A 10,531-nucleotide genomic window follows, 5' to 3' on the forward strand; every position below is an offset into this window, starting at 1 on the left:
AGTAGTCAAAATAACAACATACAAAAGAAAACGTTTGTATACAGGTCAAGTGCTTCAAATAGAGCAGATACATGCATCTGGATGGATGCACATGGACTGGATGATTGACTACAGTGTGCACACGTGTCTGCACAATGTAAACAGCTAGAAGGATATGCAGATACAAAGGTTATGTCAAAAGCAACGTGCTTTAGAATCTAAAGCTTTCAGTTTCATGAGGTTAGAAACATGCAACCACCATTTAAAACTGGAAGAGACGTAATCAAAGAAACCAGCCTGCCCCCTAGTGGTCGCAGAGAGAAACACAGGCTGGCTGGTCACGAGTAAAATGCCACTAATTGATCGATATCACTAATACCGTCTACAAAGCAGTGGTGGAAAGTACCATTTAATGAGGCATTGCACTTTGAGGTTCTTGTATTGTACTTATTTTATGAAACCAAATGTTTTTCTTAATTTAAGAGGGAAATATTCCTACATTCATATTAGCTGAAACTTTGAAATGATGCGTACACATAAGCCCATTAGTAATTATAATATACTTGAATAATATAATTATTTTAATAAAATATCTTAACACTAAATCCACAAGTGCTAAAAAGTAAATTACAACCATACGGGAGGACTTTTTTATGGGGAGAGAAATGAAAAACAACCACACTGAACAGAACTCTGTTAAAATAATATCAGCTTCTCCTGTTTGATTTAGATCTGCAGACTGTGTTGCTATGACATGCTGGTATTTATGGATGCTGTACCTCAGCCTGCAGACTCACTGTGGCCAACAGAACAAGAGATGTGGAGAACAAACATTGTAACGTTACTTATTACAGTAACACTAAGCGCACTTTTCTGACAGCAAAGGGTACATTACTTTGTTATAAATATTTCATAAATAAAACGTATGATTATATTACAAAATGTAAGACATTATTACCAGTGTAATACTTTGATAATGTTAGGTGGTAAACATTGAGTAGCATTGAGCTGCTAAATAGCAACCATTGTTAGAGACCAGTTGAGTGACAATTACTTTGCTCAACCAGAACATTGCAGATTTTTTTGAATTTAGCATAATATACTATTTAATAGTTCCTCTCAGTTGAACACGTGATTGTCCGACTGGCTCTCATGTTACCTGGTCAACTCATTTGTGACTGATCCCCGTAGTCAGTTTGTGTTTAACAACCACGTGCTCCTGCTGCGTTCACGTCTTCCATGTCAATCCTCTCCGAAAGGTGCTTGAGATTATGCCTGTTCTTAAATGTTTTATATATATATATATATATATATATATATATATATATATATATTATTTTTTACCAGCAGGTTAGTTTATAATGCTGTCCCGCAGAAGAGTATAAGTAAAAGCCTTAATTCTATAGTTTAAATGTGCGCCGTAGAAGATATGTTTACAGTGACCAGCAAGTATGAACTTCTTCCAGCGACAAGCGAGCGACGAGCGAACACCGGAGCGGTTGCGCAATCTGCTTTAATTGGTTAAGACGCTGTACATTGTGCCGGGTGCTGGCTCCACCTAGCGGCCACTCTAGGAAGTGCACATCAAACACTATTTTAAAACTGTTCTATCCAGCCACTTAGCTTTGCCCCACTTGCCTCTAATTAAGCAATAGCTCAACAATAAACAAACAAACAAATGGTATATAAAGCAGATTAAAGTAGCTCTCATTAAACTGGCTACGAAAAATATAATTATAATTTAACAACAGAATACATATAATAAAAGCAACACTCTGCCTAATGATTAACTTTATTTAGACATCCAATGTGTTAAAGGTGCTGAGAGGTTGGTCTTGGCCCACCTTCGGCCGTAGGTGAAATCATCACTGGACCCTCTGCTATTTACAAACCAGCCTCATGTGGGTGTGATCATCATCTACCTGCTGCAACCAGCGCAGTGGCACCTGGATGGAACCGGTGTCTCTGTGAGAATCACTTTCCTTGACTTCTCCACGGCATTCAACACCATCCAACCACTGCTGCTGAGTGAGACGCTGCGGGTGGTGGGGGTGAACACGTCCACCGTCTCCTGGATGACTGACTACCTCACAGGTCGACCACAGTATGTCCGTCTGGGCCGTGTGCTGTCTGGGACGGTGGTCAGTGATGTTGGAGCCCCACAGGGAACTGTCCTGAGTCCCTTCCTGTTCACCCTGTATGCCACTGACTTACAGTGCAACTCTGAGTCATGCCATCTGCAGTTCTCTGATGACTCGGCAGTATAAGGGATCTACAGGAAGTGGAGGACTGGGCACTAGTGGATAACTTTGTGGAGTGGTCTGGCAGAAATCACCTGCTTCTGAACGTGGCCAGAGAGATGGTGGTGGACTTCAGGAGGAAGATGAAGGCTCCACAACCACTGAGCGTTCTGGGAGAAGATGTGGACATGGTGGAGGATTACATGTTCCTGCATAGTAAAATTGAAGGTGTCAATTTAACACTTAAAGAGACAATTTTAACACTCAGCCACTGAACATATAATCCCTTATCTTTAGAGTGTTAAAGTAACACTGAACATAGTGTTAACATTTCAGAGTTAACGCAACTCTGGGAGTTTTTATTTTACTACACTACACTGAGAAATGTTCATTTCGAGTAACACTAGTCCGACTGTCAAATGTAAATAACACCAAAAGTGTTATTGCGTGTGAAATGTCAATTCTCAGTGACTTAGAATCATGTTACAATCATACACCATAGACACATACTCTAGTGAGCAATTCAGGGTTAAGTGTCTTGCTCAAGGACACATCAACTCAGGCAGAGATTGAACCGCATGTTGACTGGCTTAGTATTAATGACTCTTTAAGTCTTGAATTAACACTGCCTGTGTAACTTTTGACTATGTCATGTTCGATATTTCAAGGCACAAAAACAGCTTGAGTGTAAGTTGGACTCAGTATTGAGTTATTCTAAAATAGTGCTTCTGCTGAAATATCAACATTTGATATAAAAAATTAAATATAAAAATAATTTCTAGAATTAAAATACGCGTGATAAAACTCAATTTGAAAGGAGAAGGAGGGGACAGAGCTTTCCAGAGTGACGATGAACATTGTCATGACTGGGGGGTAACATTTCAGAGTTAACACTTCTCTGGTAAGAGTTATTATTCTACACTGAGAAGTGACATCATACACTGAAACGTTTTTTTGCGGAGAAGACTACGATACTTTTTCTTATTAGAGTTTTAAATATAATAGAAGTTCACTATTTGTATCTGAGTGTTGTTACCTCTTTTTTCACACCAAGAAAATGTGCTCTTACAATTGATTGATAAGGCATTGGCAAATAATCTACTGTTAATAAAGGAATTAGTTATAACTTTGAAATGAAAGGTGCCTTGTTAGCGTATAAAAATAGGGACATACGTCTCCATCTCAGATCTCACTATTGTAACACAGTCAGTTGTTTGATTAATAATACAAAACAATAGCTTCAGGGAGTTAATAATACAAAACAATAGCTTTAGGGAGTTAATAATACAAAACAATAGCTTCAGGGAGTTACAATATCGGATACACACAGTATTATCTTGCACCAGATGTCATCATGGGAAAGTGAAACGATCACTGTGGTTTGTAGGGATGAACACATGCACTGTAGTTGTAATAGAGTACCCCCCCCCAGCTGTTTACCTGTACTGCCCATATTTGGGTGGGCAGGGAGTGTCTCTCGCGGGGAGCCAGTCAGCGCTTGCTCACAGCCTGGAGTAAAGGAAGTGAGTCACAGTGACGGTAACGTTACGTCTTTGTTGCAGCAGCATCGAGAGCCGAACAGAGAACAAGGAAGCAACATGTGCTCACCATAATAACTCCTACACAGCAGCCCAGGCAGCCACGAGTCTAGAGACAGGAGACAAGGAGGCGAGGAGGCTCAAGAGTATTCTGCGACTGGACACTTATCAGCGTGAGTACCACACTTTGTTTCATCACTTGCATGTTATGTTCACTGTCGCGTATTAACTTTGGAAGAGGCACTTTGCTGGGATTGTTGCTTATTTAAAAAAACAAACAAACATCACGTGTAGCTGTCGTGTTTGTTACATTGTTACAACTTTGATGTTAGTTATCATCGTTTGTCTTTCATGTCTCGTGAGGTGTGTTTTTATTATTATTAATTGTGGGTTTTATCTCCTATTATGTTTTTTCCCACCCGACTTCTTTCTACTTAAAAAAAACTTTTTATATCGAGCCTTATGATATTGTTACCAATTTCAAAGTATGAGTTTTTAACCCGATATGCTTCAATGCTATACAAACATACATCGAGAGTAACTTGATAATATCCGCAACACTTCCATCCGTCGGTTCGTCTCTGCTGAGTTCCTTTGGGGGGTTTCCGCGCGGTGAGAACCCCCAACTGCGTTATTTCCAGCTTGTATCAGGAAGTTTGCTTTATCACACCAGAAAGAAACAGAAACAGACGAGAGAATACATGAGCTGTCGTTCAGTTTGAGTTGTTCTCCTTTATCTGCTTGTAATGGCCATCCATGAGCAGACCCACGCGCACACGCACACCTCGTGTTCACTCCCGGGGTCACACAGCCGTGCCTTCACTCCTTTGTTTTGACTTCTTTGTTTCACACACGCGATTTCTTTCTCACTCAAAGTAAATGTAGAGGAAAATATGCTGTACGGTGCAAGTGGCAATTATATGTGTCGCACTGAGAGCCGAACACAACACATATGAAGTGTGCTGAACACAGTCTGAGCCAAAGCAACAAGATGTTGAGGGCCAGACGAAAGGAGCCTGTCCTCAAGTGAACATCAAACATATGCAAACACACAGTTCGTATGTTATCAGCAGGGTCCAGTTGTTGTTATTGTTATCCAAAGCCAGAAGGACAGAGGGTGCAGTGTGCCTTCAGTCAGATTTGTGATATTGGGCTTGATGAATAAAGCAGACGTGACTCTTGCATATGGGTCAAGTTGTTGTCTTCACACTTACAATCAAAACCTACAGGACTGTCTCAGAAAATTAGAATATTGTGATAAAGTTCTTTATTTTCTGTAATGCAATTAAAAAAACAAAAATGTCATGCATTCTGGATTCATTACAAATCAACTGAAATATTGCAAGCCTTTTATTCTTTTAATATTGCTGATTATGGCTTACAGCTCAAGAAAACTCAAATATCCTATCTCTAAATATTAGAATATCATGAAAAAGTATACTAGTAGGGTATTAAACAAATCACTTGAATCGTCTAATTAACTCGAAACACCTGGAAACACATTTTCAAATGTTTGATTTTGTTTTGCTGTTATAAATCTTTTTTTTTACTTGGTCTGAGGAAATATTCAAATTTTATGAGATAGGATTTTAGAGTTTTCTTAAGCTGTAAGCCATAATCAGCAATATTAAAAGAATAAAAGGCTTGCAATATTTCAGTTGATTTGTAATGAATCCAGAATGCATGACATTTTTGTTTTTTTAATTGCATTACAGAAAATAAAGAACTTTATCACAATATTCTAATTTTCTGAGACAGTCCTGTATATCAGCAGAGTGTGTGATAGTGGCAGCAGGTCACTCTTCAGTAAACAGACACACAGTAAGCACGGTGTGCAGACCGAGAAGCCGGCCCTGCTCGTCAATGCTGGGAACCGTCTACCTTTTTTTGAGGGCGTCACTGAACCTCTGATTATATCAAAACAGCTGACACACAAAGATGAAGTAATCAGGGAAGAAGACAGACACCGTCAGCGAATGTTTTTCAGTTCCTCCAGTATCTAGGACTAGAAGATTGGTGTGATGCAAGCGAGTTGAAAACATGACTCACGGTTCATAGAATACAATACGCTGAATCAGTCGTGGAATGTGGGATGTTGCATCTTGTCAGTGATTTTTGGGCCCTAGAGCCCAAATATTTGTCACAATAACCCCAAGAATTAATTGCGCAATTGAGCAATGTGAAATGACAATGATAAAACTGTCTGGTTGACAAGAAGTTAATCAGCTCCATGTATGATACTCAAAGAATCCTGTATACAATTCTTAAGCGTGAAGATTATAACAAGTTCCTTGAATATTTCAAACTTCGGTTTCAGAAAATGGGTACATTTAAAATGTTATCTTTTTTTCGGAAAGTTTTTAAATGTACACAATTTCAGTGAGACATTTTCATTGCAAACGTTTTCATTAAACGCTGTTTTGAATGCCTGTGGCCTCTTTAACCTGACATTAGAACAAACTACAGGTACAAGGCTGCTCGGGCCAACGGACTCGCATTCTCGACATTCGCAGCAGAAAATGTGAAACTTGAAAACCTACCAGAAAAACCTGTGTTTGTGTGTGTCTTTGTCAGATGTTGCAAAATTAATAACCTTTGGCTGGCAGATACTGTTAAAATGAACATATTTAGTTGCTGAGTGATTGTCAGCAAAGCAGAGTTGTATAAATTATGGAAGCTTCAACAACAACAGTCTGAAGAATATATGCTCTATGACCCGGTTTACCTGGCAGACTAATACTTTACTGCAACATCTATAACATTTGAGGATAAAAGCAAAACATATTTGTTATGGACTTAAAGTTACTACTTTTGTGTGTTGTGTCACAGGCTCATTACGATGCCTAAGTGGAGGCTGTGGCTACTTTTCCCAGGGCAAATAATAATTTTCTCTCACAACGTAATGAAGCAACAGTGGTGTGTTTCGAGCCACAATAACAAATTACTGTCTGCTCCTCAAAGTTCAAGGCACATCATTTTTTTTTGTCAGGAACCTCAGCAGGATGTTACCACGCTGCTCCGGTTCGGCTGCACAATTTGACTCGCCTTGGCCTTTATAGCACACACTCTTCTCTTTGGTCAGGCTGACATTGGCACCCAACCCAAACAGACATCATATCAGAGGTTAAACACCACAGTGAGCATATTGGATTTGCATTACAAAATACTTAATATTGACAAGGCAGCGCTTGTTTGCATCTTGTTTGCATGTATACAAAAGTCTACACACAGCCATGTAAAATGTCAGGCACTTTACACAGAGGTTCTCTTAAGGTAATAGAAATAGGCTCAGGGGCAACTAGACAGGACAGGGCTGCTATCGCTGCAGCTGAAGTTCCAGCCCTCCCCCCACGCGTATCACTTCAAGGGAAGTCACAGTCTGTTACCAAAAACTAAAATCACAACTTATTACAAAGCCACATACTTATAATCATGTACACACAGACACGTTTGTAAACCTTATGTTCTAAAAACAATCTTCTGTCCCTATACAGTCACCATGAAAAGAGAGGTGGCGGCTGGAGTGAACTTCCTCAAAAGCCTGGCTGTGGCACGTGGCAAGCTCAGTGAAGCCAAAGCAGAACTGTTTGCCGAGAAGCTACAGAAACTTCTATGCAACAAATATGATGACCACTGGTACCCTGGCTGCCCCAGCAAAGGCCAGGCATACAGGTAATTACACAATGTTTTTGTGTAGTCCACGCAAATATCATAGAAGAATGCTCTTAATATAAGCTGAGAACAATGCATTAAAAGGGGAGGAGATCCACAAGAAAACCAAATCTTTAACATTGAATCCTTCACAGATGTATCCGGGTAAATAACAGAGCCGTCTGTGATGAAGTGATCCTGAAGGCATGCGAGCAGAGTGATCTCACACCCAGTGAACTAGGCTTTCCGCGTGAGATCACACTGTGGATCGACCCTCTGGAGGTGTGTGCCAGGTGAGTCACTGGCTGGCCTGCTGAGGCACAGAGACAGAATGCCACACAGACACACTTCCACCACATAGACACATTTATCAGGATGAACTAACGTTAGATGTAAAACATGTGTCTTTTTAAATAATCGACTCTCTCTTCTTAGATCTGCAGAGAACGGCCCGCCATTCACAGTTGCCTGTTTCGAAGAGGAAGGCGTGGAGGGAAAACCGTCCGACTCTTCGGCGGACCTGGTAAATCTGGACACGTCAGATTACCACTCTGGTACTTCTTCGGATTGTAGTTCCACTGCGTCGAGCGACACGGAGGAGGAGGCTAAAGATGGCGAGACGGAAGGAGGGCAAAAAAAAGAAGAGAAGGAGGTCGTCAAGAAGGATGCAGCGGAAAGCAACGCCTACGCGATAGCAATGGTTCCCAGGATTCGTAAGCGGCGCGAGAAAGGACCGAATAAGATTAAATACGTCAGACAGATGGTAAATATAGTCAGTTTTTGGATCATTTCTCGGTATCTCACAACTAAGGGACAAGGATGGGGATGTTCTACTTTTTTCTCACTGTCAATAACATTTACAATAGAAAGAGCCCCCCCCCCCCCCACCCACACACACACATCTACAGTTGGTCTGAGCTTCATTGTTTTCCAAAAACTTGGACTACGAGGAATTGTTTTATACACAACTACATCGAATTGACAGTCTTGTACTGAAGTATAACATGTATCCTGACACAGTGTCTATTCTGTATGTTAGTCATTAGCTAACTACTCCAGATATGCGCTCATTTCCATGTGTCAAAGTTTCAGTACTGCATGCTGTTGAAAGGAAAAGTCCACTGATTCCAACCATATGGACAAAGTGTGTGTACCACGCATGCTGGAAACCATCCAGCATCCCTTCTAATCTCTTGTACTCCTTCCAATCCATAGGTCCCTGCCAGCCTCCAGTACTTCTACCACCCTGCACCAGTGTGGCCTCAGTACCAGAAGGCCGCTCCTGTGTTTCTCAATGCAGTGTGCGCACCTCCGCTGCATCCTCCTCTGCCCCAGCAGGTATTTAGCTACTACATTGTGCAGCAGCAATCTCCTCAGTTCATTCTGCCTCAGGCCGCTCTGCAGCCGTGGGGAGCTGTGAAGGGATAGACCGTCCAGGAAGTGTGGGGTGCAGGTGGATAGAGCACCTTCAACTGAGCCATGTCGCGCCCAGCTCTAAATTCAGCTAACCGTGGGCCAAAAAATTTACTTTTTTAAAACTGTTTATCTCATACTCTTTATTGTCAGCTATTACATTCTTATTTTTATTTTTTTATGGGTTGCTTTAACTATGTTTTAATCTGTTTTATTTGTTTTTACTATATGTGTGGCACTCTGAGATTCTTTGAAGGAAGAGTGCGATAAAAATGAAATGCATTATTATTATTATTATTATCTCAAATGATAGCTTGTACTCTGTCAGGTCTGCATTGCAAATTTATTTTCTTCACATGCTGTAAGCGTTGAGAATGACTTCAATCACTGGGTGTTTGGGCTAACTCAGGACATCTCAGCAATACCCTTCACACCAAATAGTTGTCTTTTCAAGTCTTATTTATCTTATTATGTCTTTCTCATTGTACTCTCTCTGACTAAATATGATCCATGGTGTGTTCATCACAGTTAATCAATGTAAAATGTGATTCAGGGGGTTATTCTATTGTAGCAAGAGTGACAATATCTGTATTTTAAGAATAATATTTTACTAAACTGCTTGTAAATAATACAGAACTTGGATACCTTATGATGCACATTTTTTAATCTCACTGTCTTTTTGTTGTAATGTATTTGGCCACCAGTGGGTGGCAGTCAACCTATAGCTAACACATGAAATTGTATATTTTTGTATGAGCGTTGGCTGTTTTTTATAAATCTAACCTCACAGATAACCAACATGATTTTAAATAGCTTAAACTCTCTTTTATGTTCGTACAATGTTTTGATCTTCAAGTGTATCTTACACAGCCTGCTTAATGTTTGTTTTTTTACAGATAACTTTCTTTGCTATGGAAATCTGCTATACAGCTATATATAAATCCTGAATTGTTTTCACCCACTGACTTGCTTAAACTGTGATTTTTTAAATATATTGATGCATATTTATTTCCAATGTCCATGCAAGCTTGAAACTCATCTATGTGTGTATGCATTGTTTTGTTATAACATTTTGTATTGGCTGTTTACCTTCTTAATGCAGCAGATTAAATTCACTCACACCTGGAATCACACATTGTTGTCTTTTGCTGATTTCTGTAATAAACACTTTTCAGGATGTTGTTTCGAGTGTTTTCTCTCACAAATATCTTGGTCTAAAAACACCTGTCAGTCAGAATACAGTCCACTTAATGCCACCCAGAGTGGCAAGGGCCGTATACCGTCCGCACTAGCAGGATGCTGCAGCGGAAGGACTCCTGTGCGCGATGCGTCATTCAGCCCAAGGTCATGACGCTGTTCCTCCTTAGACCGGTCAAGTGAAGAGGGTGAGGGGGAATCTATTTAGACCACTATTTTGACTGCAGAGTGAAGGCAAGGACGGCTATGAGTCATTGAACCTTGATGTTTCACAACAAGTCAAAGGATGAAGGAACTCGACCACGAGGTGTCACTATAGCTGCGGATGAACTCGTGTTATCAATAAATAGACAATGAAACATGTCCAATAAAGCTTCTTCGAGTTTTTATAGGCGGGCTTAATTTTGCTAAGAAGAAGATTGATACGATGATGGTTTGTTTCATGAAAAATACAGATTTCTAACATGTGACATCTCTAAAGGAGTTTGTTTTGTTAGTCTACTTCTCTGAGAG

General features: G+C 40.2%; 1 protein-coding gene across 1 annotated transcript; it reads left to right on the forward strand.

Annotated features, from left to right (window-relative positions):
- The first annotated feature begins 3,798 nt into the window (after nt 1-3,798).
- si:dkey-79d12.5 (maternal B9.15 protein) lies at nt 3,799-9,998 on the forward strand. Its single transcript, XM_056444862.1, has 5 exons — nt 3,799-3,930; nt 7,252-7,429; nt 7,564-7,701; nt 7,844-8,171; nt 8,624-9,998. The coding sequence occupies exons 2-5, from the start codon at nt 7,257-7,259 to the stop codon at nt 8,834-8,836; spliced, it is 852 nt and encodes a 283-aa protein (XP_056300837.1). The 5' UTR covers nt 3,799-3,930; nt 7,252-7,256; the 3' UTR covers nt 8,837-9,998.
- The last annotated feature ends 533 nt before the right edge of the window (nt 9,999-10,531 follow it).

The sequence above is a fragment of the Pseudoliparis swirei genome, chromosome 22 (assembly GCF_029220125.1).
Source record: "Pseudoliparis swirei isolate HS2019 ecotype Mariana Trench chromosome 22, NWPU_hadal_v1, whole genome shotgun sequence".
NCBI lineage: Eukaryota > Metazoa > Chordata > Actinopteri > Perciformes > Liparidae > Pseudoliparis > Pseudoliparis swirei.

What these genes read in the sequence shown, in the direction of transcription:
- si:dkey-79d12.5 (XM_056444862.1), top strand. Translation starts at nt 7,257, where the DNA reads ATGAAAAGAGAGGTGGCGGCTGGAGTGAACTTCCTCAAAAGCCTGGCT. An exon ending in CCTCTGGAGGTGTGTGCCAG is followed by an intron (nt 7,702 to 7,843) that starts GTGAGTCACTGG and finishes CTCTCTTCTTAG; the next exon opens with ATCTGCAGAGAACGGCCCGC. An exon ending in TTAAATACGTCAGACAGATG is followed by an intron (nt 8,172 to 8,623) that starts GTAAATATAGTC and finishes TCCAATCCATAG; the next exon opens with GTCCCTGCCAGCCTCCAGTA.